This window comes from Myripristis murdjan, chromosome 16 (assembly GCF_902150065.1).
Source record: "Myripristis murdjan chromosome 16, fMyrMur1.1, whole genome shotgun sequence".
NCBI classification, from domain to species: Eukaryota; Metazoa; Chordata; class Actinopteri; order Holocentriformes; family Holocentridae; genus Myripristis; species Myripristis murdjan.
Window position 1 is genome coordinate 13611761 of NC_043995.1, and position 17098 is coordinate 13628858.

Consider the following 17098-nt stretch of genomic DNA (forward strand, 5'->3'; position numbering starts at 1 on the left):
AATTCAAATCAGGTCATAATGTTCAAACTCTTCATGGTGGTAGTACAAAGGTTTCCTCTGTCTGGATGTCTGGGGCTTCATCTTGAAACTCAAATATGAAGCTCAAATGATTCAGTATGTGAGCTTTGACAAAGAAACAACTTGTGAACTATTTTTTTATGTAACTAGAAAGAATTAATAACTTGTTTAGTGCAACTGCTGCAGAAAAACTTTGAAAACACACGACCATGTGCTGTTCTATAGTGCCGCAGAACTGTGAGCGGTACAGTAGACCTAAGTGCATAAACTACTCAACTACTGTGTTTAATGCTGCCTTCAACTGGAAGTCATGAGTTTGTGGTTGTGACATGGGAAGTCGAGAACACTATGTACTTGGCATTAATGTGGTAAAGTCATGAAGCTACTGTTGCCGGGCAACTGGATGTAACGAGTTAGCTAGCTTGCAGGTAATGCCGGAAATGCAAAACCAAATGAGAGAGGAAACACACAAGATCGTCGGAAGTATCAACATTTTTCTCTGATACATAATTAAGTGATAAAAGACTGTTATATTATTATATAATAATATAACAGTCTTAAGATAATTAAGACTGTTATATTATTATAATTATCTTAATATAAGATAATTATATTATCTGCTCTCAGTAGCACAGATATAGAGCACTTCTTTTTAGGACTTTTTTTTACTTTGTGACATGTTGATCACACAAAAGTGATAAAAAAAAATGTTTGTTAAAAAGACAAAAATAACTTTTCTCTGTCAAACCACCTCACTTTGATCAGCACATACAATCAGAAGACCCCTGGCCCTGACCACAGCTGCTCTGATGGCAGAAATAATATCATTGGCTGATGTGAATCTCAGTGGGCGGGGCCAGAGAGCCTGCTTTTGAGAGAGATAGCCAACTGGCAAGCTTGAATGGAACATGTATGCCATGGAAATCCACTAATTACATTTGGTGATAGTCTATCTGTGTGCAAATGTGACATTTTGGCCTGAGGCGCTAGAGGAAAGGTCATGAGGTCAGCAAAATGAACAGGGTTCATCCTCTGGGGAGCATGGATATGCATGAATATGAATATGTCATGGAAAACTGCCTGATAAACGGCATAACTTTTTTCAGTGGATTTCAATGTAATGTTACTAGAAGTCCAAATCAGCTGTGGCTCTCTGGCTCCACCCATTCAGGTTTAACTCAGCCAATGAGACTGCTGATTGTTTTAATCTCTGACAGGTTAACCCAGACAAGTTAGCCTACCATATCAAAGATACAGCGGCACCTATTTATGATAGCTGAACTACTGAGTATTTTTTTGTAGTGCCTTTAGGAGCCACTACACCATTATTTGTGTTTGTGTGTACATGTGTATGCGTGTATGGCTCTTACCAAAACCCAACACTCAGTGTCAGTGTAATATCCATTTTTTTATTTTTAATTTGAAAAATAACTTACATAAATCTCTGTACTCAACCATACTTTACCAAGACATAGCCTTGGCATTAACACATTGCACCAAAAGAGAAAATTAAAAGGCATTCAAAAGGATAAATAACATATGTCTTTGTCACCATGTGAGGCATTTTTCCTGTTCCAAAGGACTCTATCAATCTATCCATGTTAGCTTGTTTATTCAAATTCTGACATCTAAAGGTATGTACAATGAAAATTAAAATGAAAATATATACTGTAGCTTGTTACAGCAACAAGGTTTTTAATGGACATTAAAACGCATTATCTTAATATGGAAAAGGAATAATGCCTCAATTCAATTTCATTCAGACATACTGCAACTATAAGATTCATTATACTTCCCAGACATGAGAAGTATTTATAATTACTAAAAATAGAAATAAAAAATAAACTGGTCTTGGCTTTTAAATAAAACTAACAAAAATATAGTAAATTAATTTCATTTTCATTAAACAAGAAAAAAGCATTTTGTGTGGCAATATCCCTTGTTATTTGAACTTGTGATTAGCTCATCTTCACAAACAGTGCCTGTAAAATTTAACTCGTCAGCAACATACATCTCTTACATGTTTGCTGCCTCTTGTTGGGTATAGACCTCTTGCTGTACCAATACAGATTATTTTTGCATGTTAGTCAACAATACTGAAATAAAATACACTTGCAATCACAACTGTTTTGTCAACCTCCATTAAATATAAAATATTTTCCATGTCACTCTTTTTTTTTTTTCTCAAAAACTTGAAATAAAATATGATTTTGGGGGTGGAATGTTTTGTCAAAACTTCAATAATTGGTCATGAAAGACCAACAACTAATTTGCTGTAGAGTTCAATTTAAGGTGAGGGAGAAAAGTAACGAAGTTGACATGCACTGTACAAGAAACTGCAAAAATTCCAAATATCATCTTTATCAAAACATGCTGAGTTACTGTAAGGTGTGCCCAAGCCATGTTGCAGAAAATCCTTTTCAACATGCTTGTTAAACAAATCAAATCCAAAATGAAATACATACTGAAACAATACAGAACTGTAAAATAACCAACAGTCCTAAAATCTGGACAATATCTGGGGACTGAACAATGGTAGCAATGAATAGTACAATGATAAGTACCCTGGGACGAGGGAGAAAAAGAGAAACATGTACAATTTGCACATAATGTTTATCTTTATAAGGCGTGTGCCTTTTACAATGAAATAAATAATTTACATTTATTTTCATCATCACTTTTTGTCACATAAACATTTTCTCTGTTAAATAACTCCAAAAAATTTCCTTTAAGTTTCCCTTATCTGCATGTCTGCAAAACACAGACTAATGAATGGTCTAAAGAATGATAAACAATGTGTATTTTTTTTTTAATCACGCTGTTGCATTCACTCCCCTTGAAAACCATGCACTAGTGAAATTTATCTTTAAAAATAATATAAATTGTTGAAAATGGCTGATCTGTTTTATTTGTTTTTCTTCATCTTTTTTTGCAAGTTGCAGCCTCAAGAAAATAATTCTCATTTTTTTTTAAGTCAGCTAAATTGGTGTCCATGCAAATAAACTAAAAAGAAAAAAAAATGTCTCATTTAAATTTCATACAATATATCAACAGAGAAAGAATGATGGTAGATCGTTTAAGTACATCTTCTCGTGGGGTTTTGATCGTTACTGTAAAGTCTGGAGTGTTCACTTCAGTATTGCCTTTGATTAACTTTTGAGTCTTTCTGGTCTTTTTACCTGCGTGGTTTGATTCAGCACATAAACCTACAATATATGGGGCATTTCTCTGATGTTTTGGGGGAGTGCGGAAACAAGGTGGGACACACCTCACCCAAAGCGATGGTCTCCAAATCTCCATCTACACAGCTAGGTCTGTTGGCATGGCGTGACCAAGCCTCTGGGTAGGAACACTGTCACCCCCTTCGGATACAAATACATTGACATCAAAGAACAAAAAAAAAAAAAAAAGAAAAAAAAAAAAGAAAGAAAACAAAAGAAAAAAATTAAAAGCAAAACATCTATTTTTCATTCGAAAAGGGCTTCTGTAGAACTCGTTTAGCGGTTCCCAGTACTGACCCCCATGGCTTCGAATTGGATGAAAACCTGGAATTGACGGATTCCTCGTGCTAAGGAGTTCATTCCAGTTTCCTCCGACAACAACAACAACAACACCCGGTAATCCCGGCCGCCAGTCGCTCGCCACACGCTTCGCCACGTGCACGATGTGTGCGACGTTTTTGCTCAAAACACAGGATCACGTTTGCACCCCTAGAAACAGGCTCAGAAGACACAACATCAAGCATGCAGTGTAACTGGGGCGCATGACCTGTATCGCAACACTGGCTGCTACAACAACGCTATCAGTCCACACGCTGCTATGATCGAGAGAAACTGTCCAGTGAGGATTGGGAAGCTCTTCTTGTCAGCGGGGCCAGAGTAGGGTCCACCAGTGAGGAAGGAGGAAAGAGCTTGAACCAGCCAATCACCATGTTTGACAGGTCCAGCTCATCTAAGAGTATCTGAACTGCTCCCATGAATGATTTATGGTCCATACGTCCATAGTCCCCCCATACGATAATCTGTGGGCAAAAACACAAAAACACCCATTAACCAAAAACAGAGAGTGGAAAAATACATCCTCAAGTTGTGTTAAAATGAGTGGATTGGACATTGGATTTTGGCCTGCTCAGTATCTAGAGGACTGCATTTTTTACCTGTAAAACCTTCCCTCCCGGACTCTCCTCAAACGGCAGTTGCTGCTGGTAAAGAGGATCCAAGGTTTTTCTTGCTACTTTTGTTTTCTTTTTGGCTATGCAGGCTCCATTTTCCAAAAGGTAGACCTTTACATACGGTGCTGTGAGGAGAGGAGAGGAGATGAAAGAGAGAATGTTACGATTTACATGAGCTCTCATTCAGCCTTTTCTGTACGTATGCTTGAACATCTCCACTGGGTTAAACGAAGAGGGAAGCATCATTATGCCAAATAAATACAGTGTTATTTATCAAATATTGACAATGGAATCGCTGATACATGATTGTGGGTAATGGCGGTTTGAGGACTCAAGTTACCTGGCAGTGCCTTGGAACCTGGTTTTCCTACAAGGCCACGGGCTCTGATGACCTCCACCTCCAGTGCTCCTTTCTTCTCCACCATGCCGATCTGGATGTCACCTGAATTATACACACAAGCCATCAAACTATCAGCATTCTGCTCTGTATCATGAAAAGAAATCATTGTAAAATCAAAGCTAAGAACGCAGATTTAAATAAAGCTTTAAATTGATGCTAAATATGTAACGGGCCCTAACAGGAAAAAGCTGCTGTTGAGGTTTCATTAGCAGTAAAGGTCTCGTTCTCACCCATAGGTGGAGTAGCCAATGTCTGTCGTCCAACAAGCTGGGCGGGGCCAAGGCCATCCAGGAAGTCACTAAACTGAGCGTCTGAGGAGAGCCTCACACCAGGGAAGATGAGACTGGAAGAACAACAGAAAAGACGACATGGTTACTGCATAGGAAAGGTAAGGGTGTGATGACTCAAGACAAAGCTTTAGGTGAGTGTCTATAACCTACTGAAACTGAGGATTAGGGAGAGAGAGACTGTGACCCTGTATGTGATTGCGTGTAGCTTTGAAATATCAGACTAAGGAATCTGTAAATCACTCCCACTTAAAAATTTGTCCTGGCTGCTGCTGAGCTGTTCCTCCAAGAAATACCGAGTAGTCTGATTTTTGATAAGCCGTTTTTTAGTCTGGTAGAAGTTAAACAGCCCACACTTCATGCCTGTTGGCAGAGCGTGAGTCCTCGTTTCCTTACTTTCCCTCAGAGCTGTAGCTGTTCATGCTGCCGTCTGTGGACTCCCGGCTGGCCTGTCGAGTCATCCTGCTCCTCATCTCCACCGCCAGGCCTGTCTCTGTACTCCTCTGGATAGTGCTGCGCAACTTCTTACCTCCCGCTTCTGGAGAAATAATGACACAGAAAGAGAGCAGGACAGAGAAAGAGAGAAAGAGAGAAAGAGAGAGAGAGAGAGAAAGAGAGAGAAAGTGATGGAGACATCAATTCATGACATTGAATCATGTTGTGACTCACTGAGCGAACTGCATTCACATGGATTAATACTGACATACCTGTGTTTCCATGGGTTTATAGAAAATCATTCAGCAGGAAATGAAAACAAACAAACAAACAAACCAACAAACAAAAAAACATAACAAGGCAACTCATTGTCTATTACATGAAATCAAATTCATGTTTCCGCCAGGAAATGAATAGTCTATTCTGGGAGTGATTGCGGTATGACAATTTCACAATGAAAATGAAACAAGGTCACTAATTCAACTGAATCATATTTGTGTGAGTGTGTGTGTGTGTGTGTGTCTATTTCCCAAGAGTGAAGAACGGAACAACATGTACAGCCCTCGTCTGTGTGCTACCGGCTGCCTGTGGGGGTCTTTTGGGTCACAGTGAGCCCAAACCCCACCTTCAAACACACACAAAAACACATACACACACACATGCAAATATATGTCTGCGCAAATATATGTTCCCACATCAAATGCATGCCTGCACCAGCACATGCACACATACATACCAGCACTGACACCGTCACCTCTGTCTTTCTTTTTAATTACTTTCTATATTTCATTGAGAGGAAGGTTTGCAACTGCTTCCTAGCTTGAGGCACAAACAGGTTCCCTGACAAGTAACACACTATGGCTTTCAGTGGCCAAGGATCCAAAGCTTGTAATAATAGAAAACATACTAGAGTTTGGCTCATTTGTGGCAGTCAAGGATACAACAAGTTGCACTAATACCTACAAAAAACTGTTTCAACTCAACAAATAAAGCATGTATTATTGCACATCCCTAGGTTTATATGTTATAAGTAGCCACTCAGCGCTCCATTAGTGTAAGCTGGCATCTGAAAGTGCTTGTGTACATTAGCTCCTGCTGCTCAGTGTTAAGACAAGGGACGTGTCGATCCTTTATTGACCCGCTCAAATGTCAATGTGAAATTAGTTGCAGAGCCATTGCTGAAGTGTAATTAATAAAAGATGACCCATCCAAGCAATACAGAATGATACTGCACTTATAATGTGATGCAAACTCCATTTTCTCATATATAATGCCATAAAAGATCTATCATAAACTAAATGAGTGCATCATGGTATTTGCCAAAGGTTGGATAGTAATCTTTGCAAAACCAATAAGTTATCCTCAGTGTACCAACCACAACTACAGGGCTAACAAGGGTGAAAAATAATACTCCCACCCATTGATAAAGGTTTTGAAATTTCCACCTTTATAATTTCCCACAGTTTGTTTGCACGAATCCTGCACAGACTACAGCCTTCCTAATCAGCATGATCAATATGGCCCTGTTGTCGCACCAGCTGTCTTTACTCCTGATCCCCTCTCCTCCCCTGAGGAGAGGGAAGGGAGATGAGTCTGTCTCTTATCTCAAAGGGAGAAAAAAAAGAGACCTGAGGCTTTTGAGCCTGGCATTCTCAGTTATTCAGCTGTCCTCCGCCTCCTCTTCCTGCTCTTCACACTTTACAATAGAGCCCGAGTCGCAGACGTTGATTGTGACGTCTGTAGCAATCTGCAGCTGACAGACCTCCTCCGCCAATCAGCACACAGTCTACATGTTATCAATGAACATTAAATAAAATACCTTTCCCAAGCAAGATTTTTTTTGGCATGTATCATGAAATTAAAAATGCATTTATTCCCTGTTTACATTCATGTTGATATGAGAAACAAGCCCAAAAATCTAATAACAGTCAGTTATAACAAAAATATGTCCCATAATTTGGTGTTAGAGGAAGTTATAAGTGAGGAAAATCATCAGTCTGAGAGATGCAGACCTCACCATTACTGCACCATGAATTCAGAGGTGATCTTATAAATATTTAATAACCGTGCTTAAAGTGGTTATAAATCAAATGTAACAGTTTCCTCTTCAAAATGCATTAGCCTGATACATATATTCATATACAGAACATGACTTCAACCCTATCAATACACCAGGAATCTCATTTATGACAATTATTTATATACAAAACGTGAGTTAAAATGTGACCATCAGTGAAACAGTGGTTCTGAATGTATGACAGATCCTTTTTTCGTAACTTCTTTGAAATCCTGTCCTGCTTCCACAATCCGCACACACACATACACACACACGCACACGCCCATGAACAAAAGTTGCTTTAAAAGCATTGAATGAGCTTTATCAAGACTAAAGGGAGGCAATAAGGATCAGGTACTTTTGCCATTCAGTTGGCAGGGATACCAGTTTTACACTAGCATTAATAATGTAGATGGCCCTCTGTGGATTTAGCCAGAATGCCTAAGATGAAGATGAGTTGTCTAGAAGTTAGAAATGCTGACTTCTCATCAAAGGTCACTGTCAAATCCTGGGGCGGCTGGACAGGGAAAGTAAATGACAGACTCAAGTGGAGCAGCTCAGTGGCAAAAAAAAAAAAAAGTAGAACACTTTGTACAACTGGATGTGAAGCAAGGTGTTGCTGAGAGAGAGACTGTGTGCTCAGGCAATTATTCTTTGTGAAAGAAAGGATAGAGCCAGCTTGCTGAATCTCAAATCCACAACCTATTGTTTTTGGATTGGAGATGTCCATTGTCCAGTGATATTGGCGCAGGAAATTATGAGAGCATCTTGGGAGGTATAAATATAAACACATATTCAGCATCTGCCATTGTGAAAGAAATCTGAAGAGACAGTCGCAGGATATGCTAAATTTGCACTACCACCCACAAGAAACTACACAATGATTCATTCCAATTAAGAAATGCTTGGTTGCCATTCAAGGAGTCCAATTTTACAAATCATCAAGGCAAAAATATATCCTTTCTTTGACAGTCTTAGACAACCTTATCTAGTGTCTTAAACAGCTGCTTTAGGTTAGCAAAGGACCGTAAATAGCATGAGTATCATATCAGATCAACAAACACACCATATTCCTTAACTGCTCACGTCAACAACACAACCACTAGTAGTGGCATTAGCATCAACAACAGCTAAAACAATCCTTATATTTCACAACAAACTGGAGGTCAGGAAGACAATTTGACTGGGCTTGAGATGTTGGCAAAGGCATCAGCTTCCAACAGATCACATCACTCAAGTCCATGCTGCTCAAGTCTCCCTTCCTCCTGACCAGTGCATCTCTCATCCGCCCCAAGTCTAAAACTGTGCATCTTTCCACTCATCTTAAATCTACTTCCTCAACACAGTTCACCCTAAAACAGCACATTTCTCTTGCTACCCCTTACCCAGCAGCCTCTGCTGTGACATTTCCCCGGTCGTCATCTTACCTCCGTCCTCTTCGTCGAAGGAGTTCATGCAGGGGAAATAGACAGCCAGTGCTTCAAATGATGCCGACAGGCTCATCTTACTCTGGGAACGCTGGATGCGCATCCCAGGAGCCGGAGCAGTGGCATCGTGCCCCTGCCTGCCCATTGTCACCTCTTGTCGTCCCTCTCAACCCGGTGAATCGAATGCACCCAATGTCGGGCTTGTTTTTTCTGGATAATCTTCTACAAGTCAAGTCAAATCAGTGGTTTGACATTCAACTGAAATCTGATTAACTCGCCAAATGCCTTAGTCCTATATCATACTACACTGCTATACTGTGGAAGATCAGGTCCAAGTTGTCATCTAGACGGTCTCTAAATGCTCTGGTGACTGCGTCTTAGAGGGAGCTTGAGAAAAAGGTTGCTTCAGTAGTGGAGCCTAAGTGCTGTCTCTGTCTGACGTTTCTGCTGCTCCTCTTTTCTTCTGCAGGGGGAGGGGAGCAAGCTGCATCCCTCTCCACCAATCAGAGGGCCAGGCTGCTCAGGCGCACCTCGGCTGGCTCTCTGGGTGAACAAGCTCTACCCAGAGATACATCTGAGCAACCCACCCCCCTTCTACCTCTTTTTTCACCTCTTCCTCTTCATCGTTTCTTTCTTTCTCTCTTTTATCACTCTGTTTGCTTGCTCTTTTGCTGTCCTTGGACCCCTTCATCACAGTTTCTTTCCCTGTCTCCCCATCCCTCCATCCCACTATCGCTCCCTCCCTTCCCCCTCGTCTTATCACTCCATCGGCCACAGGCAGATCCAGAGCGGCCAGTGAAAACAAGCTGTCATATGGTCTGCCAAGAGCCCTGCTCCTCGACTGCTGTTCCACATAGAGGGCTTCAGCCACATGCTGGTCACTCAAAGTTCACGTGCCGAACTCGGCGACTTCATCCTTCTTCTCTTTTCACAGATTCCATATCACAGCTGCGTTGTGTTAGGAGACATTCAGTTCACATTTATTGGGTGTTTTTGTAGTAGTCAAGAATGAGAAATCAAGTCCATAGGCAACAATTTCATATGCTCAATCTGGAGTTCCCATCCTTCATTCTACCACAGCTTCAGTGTTGCAGCTTTGTTGTGTTAGGAGAAATTCAATACGGCTCGTTCAACCATGAACTCCACTTTCAAACAATCAGAAAAAACCTCAGTGTGAATTAGTTTCAATTTATCTAAACATAAACCTTTCTTCACTCTTTCTCCATTCTCTTTGAGACTGAAGCCAGCTTATTCTAAACAGTCCAGAGCAGATAGACACAACAGAGGAGCTAACTCGACAAGTTTCTCCTAAACTCACAGGTTGCTCCTTGAAATACCTAAAAATGCTCTGTTGGTGTCATGAACACTAAACTAAACTTCAGGCTCTCTAGTTAACTCTTTACTGTTCTGATGGCCTGCCGGTAGTCCCCACCATCTTACTGTCTTTCAGAAGCTGGCTAAATATTGCTGGCTAAAGTTTGGCTAATTTTTAGTGATGGGGAAAAAAGCGTCTTTTGGCCTCTGACCTCAAGATATCTGACTGAAAATGGGTTCTATGGATTCTATCCCCTTTGCAGACATACCCACCTTATGGTAATCCCATGCAGTTTAGGGCATGAATTATGCAGGTTTTTGCATGCAGTATAAATTTTTTCCTATTGTAAAACAACGTGGGCCTAAACAGTCTTAGATTTGCATAAATTGGATATGACCGGAAAGCTGAGACACTGGTGGATTCATTGAGCCAAATTTTATTAATGTGCGATGATGTTAACCCCACAGTAACTATTTCATTGTGCTGAAATCATTTTTTTTTTTTTTTTAAACTTGACATCATTGTATAAACTGACCCATTGTGACCTCTAGGATAATCACAGCCTGCTGAAGCTTTATATCCACAAACTAGAGACCTGGGACATTCAGATGATTTATGGTTCTCCAGGTATACTGGCAATAAGGGGGAGTTTCTGAGCAATTTCCATAACAGAATGCTCACCATTCAACCTGTGAAAAATGTAATTCTTACAGTAATCTCCAAATGTCAAAAGTTTCTGAAACCAAATCATACCATGAATTTTTCTATGGTGTCTCCTGAGCTGCATCTCAAATCAATCTTCAGATTCCCAGCTTTCAGTTTACCATCTATGTGGCATCTACTGTTGACCTTTTAACTCCCCCTGAAGATCCCTAGTCCCCTCATTAAAATGTGTCTAAGAAAGGGCCAGAAAGAGCTGGGAAAACAACTAATTTAAACGTGTACTACTTTGACACACAGAAAATCAGCTTCAATGCTTCTGCTCAGAATTTGTATCTTGCAGCAGAGGCACAAGACTGGCCAATTACTGCCCTCTGCGCTATTATAAATATAGCACCCTCCCTAGTGTTATTGCTGTGGTTAAAACTCTCTCTAAGAGACACTGCAACCTACTTCCATGAGGAAGGCTGTTAATGCATTGTGTCCATTTCCAGGCTACATAGACTTTCATCTAGGTCAGCACAGGCAAAAACAACACTTCAAATCTGCAACTAGGGAGAAATTGGACGAGCAGCCATCACAAGCAATGGGTAATTTTGAATGGGCCCTCTAAGAGTGTTTCTTAGGATTAGGACTACTGCTGCTGAGGCCCAACAATTAAACTCATCGGTAACACTTTACAATAAGAGTACAACAATTAACGTTACTTAATGCCGTAATAAACATTAAGTAACAGGTTATAAACATTAAGTAACAGTTAACTAACTGTTAACTAATGTGTCTAAGAATCATGTACTAATGCTGTTCATGCTAAGGTATTAATTTATATGTTATTTAAGGGTTATTGTAGATATTATTAACATTAGTAAATGCCATAATAATCATTAACTAACAGTTAATTAACCATTACGACATTAACTAACGTTAACTAATGTTAATTGTTGTACTCTTATTGTAAAGTGTTACCAACTCATCAACAAGATGTGTGTGTTTTGAATGCACCAAGAACTAGAGTATCGTGCCAGTTCTATAGTTTTGCATATGTAAAAACTGCAGCAAAATAAAGTCATACTGTAGACGCAGGCCTGAATGCTCAGGGTGTCACTGTAATCTAATTACAGTTTCTCTATAAAGTACAGTTATCTGAGCAGTGATGCCTGGAAATGTTACAGAAGCAACAACTTGTTACTTGTAAAGACATGATTGCCTCCTCCAAAGTGAAGCAGTTGTTGATCACTTGTTGCCCCTAATGAGTGGTTAAAAGGTGAGAGTGAGGAGGTCAGCACTCAGTTGTGGTATAAACAGGTTTTCCAAAGGTTTTGAATCACCACAACCACAAGGCCCAGTCATAACAGTGCAAAAAAAAAATGGTTGATAGGCCCAATTGTATGTGAGATTAACTGTGGACAGATACAAAACTAATCACATGAACCACTCTATATACAGTAAGCGGCGTTTTAACTTGCTCCCAGCAACTGTCAAAATTACATATATTTTGACAGTTGCTGGGAGGAAGAGTTAATTTGGGGTAGAAAAGGCATGGCTTTTGTTCAGTTAATGCACAGAAGACACAAAGTGGCGAAAAACTGCCCAGAAAAAAAATAATGATCCAACACAAACTGAGAGAACACTATGAAGAATCATGTACTCTTTTTCACAATTGTGGCACATGTGTCATTGGACACATGGCAGCAGCAGGTGGCATTCACCCTGGCAACACGTTTGGCACGTGTTGCTTGTTTCAACATTGGCACCTTTAGTGCAGTTTATTTCTACCCATCTACGCACTACACAGAGAGAGAAGGCGAGAGAAGTCTCATTGTATACAGTAGAATGTAATATACAATGCACATGACAGGAAAAACAATGTTAATTAAAGTTATTGCTAATCTTTTCAGTACAATTAGCTGAGTATTTCATCCTTCTGAAAATAGAGCTGAGATCATGGTACACATGAAAAGCTAAAAAGCAGCTCTAATTTGGTGGATAATATTGATCATTATTAACAAATAAAGCCTGTGTATTTAGAGTCACATCAAAAGAGATCACAAGAATGGTGGTTGGTGTACTCCACACATTAATGCTTTCTTCCTGCTTCAGAAAATAGTTGTTCCTGGAAAATGTGTCACTTCCTTTCACAGAGACCATACTGTGTACACCAGTGGGTTTAAATACGGGTTGAGGGACACTTAGAGGGTGTTAGTCTCCAGCAAAATGACAGCTTGATTTTAAAATTAGCCAACTGACTCATTTCATTTGACTAATTTTAAAATCTTATATGAGCTTAACTTTAAACAAATATGCACCATTAAAACAGATGTAGGTGCATTTTAATTAAGAGCTCTTGGGTGGTTTGGTACTCACAACAACAGGAGAGCTGTAAAGATTTACATTGAAGGTATTGTCTAAAGTACTTTGGGTCTTTCCACAATCATATGGGGTAGTTTCCCAGATTTTACTGGGAACCATATCAGTAATCCATCTATAACAAAGCCCTTTACTATGACCAACATAACAGTGACTGAATGACTGAGAAATGAAAACCTCAGACAGTAGGAATCCAAAAAATCCCACCAATTCTACAACAACAATAAAAGAGTGCAATATCCCAGAAGTCATACGTAGGGCCTGCCTGGCAGGCGGCACAGATCATAGGCAGATGCCTTCGGAAGTGTTTCTGATTGATGAGTCGAAGTGAGGCCAAGCGTCAGAGAGGGACCCAGGCTGTACAGACTGTAAACACAGCTTAATGGAGGGCTCCTAACCCTGGCACACACACGCACGAATGTCTGCAAAAACACACACACGCACATGTACAATTCCATTCACATGGAAACACACAGGCACGCGCTGATGGCTTCACACACACACACACACACACACACGCACACACGCACACACACTTGATGCACATGCAAAGTCAAGCAGACACTCCCTGTTCTCGCCGTTTACATTCCCTGCTGCCTGTCTTGATGTAGGCCAGCCCTGCAGTCTGGAAGTGTAGTTTCCCTTCTTGTCTCTGGCTCAGACATGACTAGAACTAAAACAGTACGTAGTTGTGATTGCAAAACATCGTACAATATAAGATTACAGCATACAGTTTTCTTTCAAATGCTGTTTTACAGCACATTAAACTTTGCAAGTTCCGTTGTCGCGGATCAAAATGTAGAAATGAGCACAAATGTAAAACCATGTACAATATACTGTAAGAGCACTTGTTTTAGTTGAAACAAGCTCAATTATATTACATATATGTTATAAAGGGAAAGGAATGCGCACACACACATGTATACACACATACACTGTGGTATGCCATTCACTTCACACGTTCACCAAAAGGGTGTGAGTTAAGAGTGTCATTTGAAATGTGAAAAAGCATGAGGTTGAACAGTTCACTGAAGAACACTCTGTGCCTGGCTGTGTCTGGCCTGCATCCCTCCACTCAGTGGTGCAAAAACTGAAAGAGCAGATGGAGAGAGAGCAAGAGAGCAAGAGAGAGAGAAAGAGATGTGTGGCCAATGTGGCCTATGCTTCAGCGTGACAGGAGAGTTGCAAAGTATCAGCTGCATTACGAGCGGCACCTTCAACAGTACATTAAAAATCCTAATGCACACAGCTGACACTTCACCAGCTGATTTTTCTATTTTATAGTCAAAACAAACCAGTGGAATATGCAGAGGCTGAGCTTGTGTGTGAGAACTGCAACACAAACATGTCACCACAGCATGATTACTTCTCATGCTGAAAGAGGAATCGAGGCGACTGCTCAGAGGGTTTTTATAACCAGGAGAAAAATCATGCTCACAGTCCATGACTCAGCTGACCACAGAGTCTTTTTAAGTGCGTGCCACATCACCCTTCCCCTCTGGGTGACAGCTACCGAGAGGAGCTGTCAGCATTTGAAAACAAAGCAGTCAGAAGAGGAACGCCATATTTTTAGCAGTGACTGAAACTCTCAAACAGCAGAGTGGAAGTTCATGTTTAGTCCAGCTCACATGGGAGACAGAATGCATGGACGCTACCACCTTCTGCACTGTGCAAGTATCCTCCTCCATGTCCAAGTCTCAGTCTCTATTGCTATATATATGGCTGAAGAGCACGAGTCACACTCCAGCCTGAAAACTAAACAACTGGTGGAGCATGACAGCGTTTATAAGATGAATCAACAGTTTTAGCCAAGCTCATAGAGCAGCTGACTGATGATATACACTGTTCTAAAAACCCAACGGATAAAGCCATAATTATTCAAAGTTTGTGTGACAGTCATTGACACCTGAGGGTTGCTCTGTGGAACTTGGGCATTTTAACATGTCTTGATTGGGCTATCTTAAGGAATAATCACAGAATATGATAATAAACCGCCCCCCAAAAAATGACATTTAAAAGTATACAAGTGTATAGCATTTTGCTCTTCTCAGAATTAAGACCACATTTTCAATAAATCCTGCTGTTTCCTGTAGCAAAAGAAAATGTTGCTGCCTGTCCCTCTATTTAGATAGATAGCTATTTTTTTTTTTTTTTATTTCGGTTCATCCTCCATTACCACATACAAACAATACAGAAAATATACAGCTAATTGGAACCGAAAAGGTGTAGGCAGAAGCCGTAGCTTATATAATGCCTACCCTTTCTTACATCTTTTATTTTGACATAAAGCAAAACCGACTACTTTGAACAGAGACATGTTGGTTTAACAAGCTGACTTCTTCAGATGAAATGTATCACCTTTCGTTTTGAAGAGCTAGACGAAAATTGCAAGAAAACTGGAAGAATAACAACCTGGCAATAGTTCATATGCATTTCAGCAAAGTAAACTATTATGAAGTTGAAAATATATAATTAGAACAGTGTGGCTGGAATAAATTTAGAATTTATGTACCACTTGCACAGTAAAACAGCCCCTGGTTTTACGGTGTACTGGGCCATGAGGCACACTGACCCAGCATCACACAGTGTAGTGGCTCCAAATCCACTCAGTTATGCTGTCATTTGTTTATGGTAATTATATACTAATGTATTAAAATGAATGTGGTCATGATTTATTGATGTTAAAATAATACATGTAGCAATTTTAAAGACTGAGTTTTGTTTATGGAGTTCATCCACTCAATCCGCCTCTGTGCTGATAAACCAATACCAGTGTGCATATAAGACCGTGTATGTAGAGATGTATGGCTATGTAGAGTACATGTGTACCACCCATAGTTGATAAGTGTACGGTAAGAAAAGTAACCAGAGATGACACAGTCCTAAAAGTTGCTCAAAGCTGCTCAAAAGTAACTTGGTGAAGTAGACTTCTTTCCTTTTTCATCACAAAATTATGAATGTATTCACAGCAGGTTAGTTAGCATTGTCAAGTGTCAAGGGGCAGTTCCTCCACTAAGGACTCACATGTCAAGTGTCGGTGTCCCGCAGTATGCTGGATCAAAAAACAAAAAAAAAAAAAAAAAAAAGAAAAAAAAAAGGAGAAGAAGAAAAAAACTGTTCATTTTCTTGGAAAGGACACTTGCTAGAAAGGCAATGCCTTCCTTGAAAAACTGTGGTGTTAAAGCAGTGCTCCTGAGTACACAGTCTGGAGGATAGTACACCATCACTGATTTGAAAACAACTTTCTCATTAAAAACACTTAAAAGAAGATGGAGCTCTGAAGCTCTGAAGCTCTGAAGTTCAAAGGAAGTGGAAACAATTTTCATGAGATTTACATCTGATGCTGACACTGTGAGGGCAGACTTCTTACTTTTTACTGCAGTGAACTTTGTAAATTAGTGTGATAGTATAAAATGAGTGGGTTGGGCTAAGCAAATCTCCCTGGATTTAAAACAATAGCTACTGTTCTCTTGTCCCGAAATTACAGACAATGGGTACAAGCTATGTTTGTGTTCAGGGGTTATAACAGCAGAGTCATGACAAAGATCATCCTTTCATTCTTGCCTGTTTCAACCTTCATCCAACCTATCAGACAAAAGATGCAAATTAGTCCAGATAAACACAAAATGTAGCCTAGATATGTCGTGTTAATAATCCTAACCTGATGATATGTTTTACCATGTCAGGTGTATGGTATGTGAGAGAAAATAAACAGGGAGGCGTTTGGGAGACTGAGAGATGCTGTCGAGTTGGCAGGAAAAGGTGAAGGAGTGCAGTGAGGGGACGGGTGAAAAGAAAGAGTGAGGCCAGAAAAGAGAGAGAGAAAGAAACGGCAATAAGGAGATAAAAAAGTAAGCTAGGAGGGAAGTAGAGAGTAAGTAAGGGGGAAAGAGAGAGGGAGGGAGAAAGCGATGGGGTGCGGGTGTCGCTCAGCTTTGGTTGTACCTGGGCTGCTGTGTTCC

General features: G+C 40.1%; 1 protein-coding gene across 4 annotated transcripts in view; it reads right to left on the minus strand.

Annotated features, from left to right (window-relative positions):
- Window positions 1-2980: 2980 nt before the first annotated feature.
- rims2a (regulating synaptic membrane exocytosis 2a) overlaps window positions 2981-17098 on the minus strand; it is a 152515-nt gene continuing 138397 nt past the window's right edge. For 3 of the 4 annotated variants that reach the window (XM_030072005.1, XM_030072004.1, XM_030072003.1), the window contains 5 exons: window positions 5273-5414; window positions 4820-4932; window positions 4530-4631; window positions 4175-4314; window positions 2981-4039 (listed from right to left, as the gene is read on the minus strand). In XM_030072005.1, the coding sequence (XP_029927865.1) occupies window positions 3836-4039; window positions 4175-4314; window positions 4530-4631; window positions 4820-4932; window positions 5273-5414 (701 nt within the window). In that variant the 3' untranslated portion in view covers window positions 2981-3835. Of the gene's footprint in view, window positions 4040-4174; window positions 4315-4529; window positions 4632-4819; window positions 4933-5272; window positions 5415-8794; window positions 9284-17098 lie in introns of those variants that run through there. The other variant, XM_030072006.1, reaches the window with a different exon arrangement.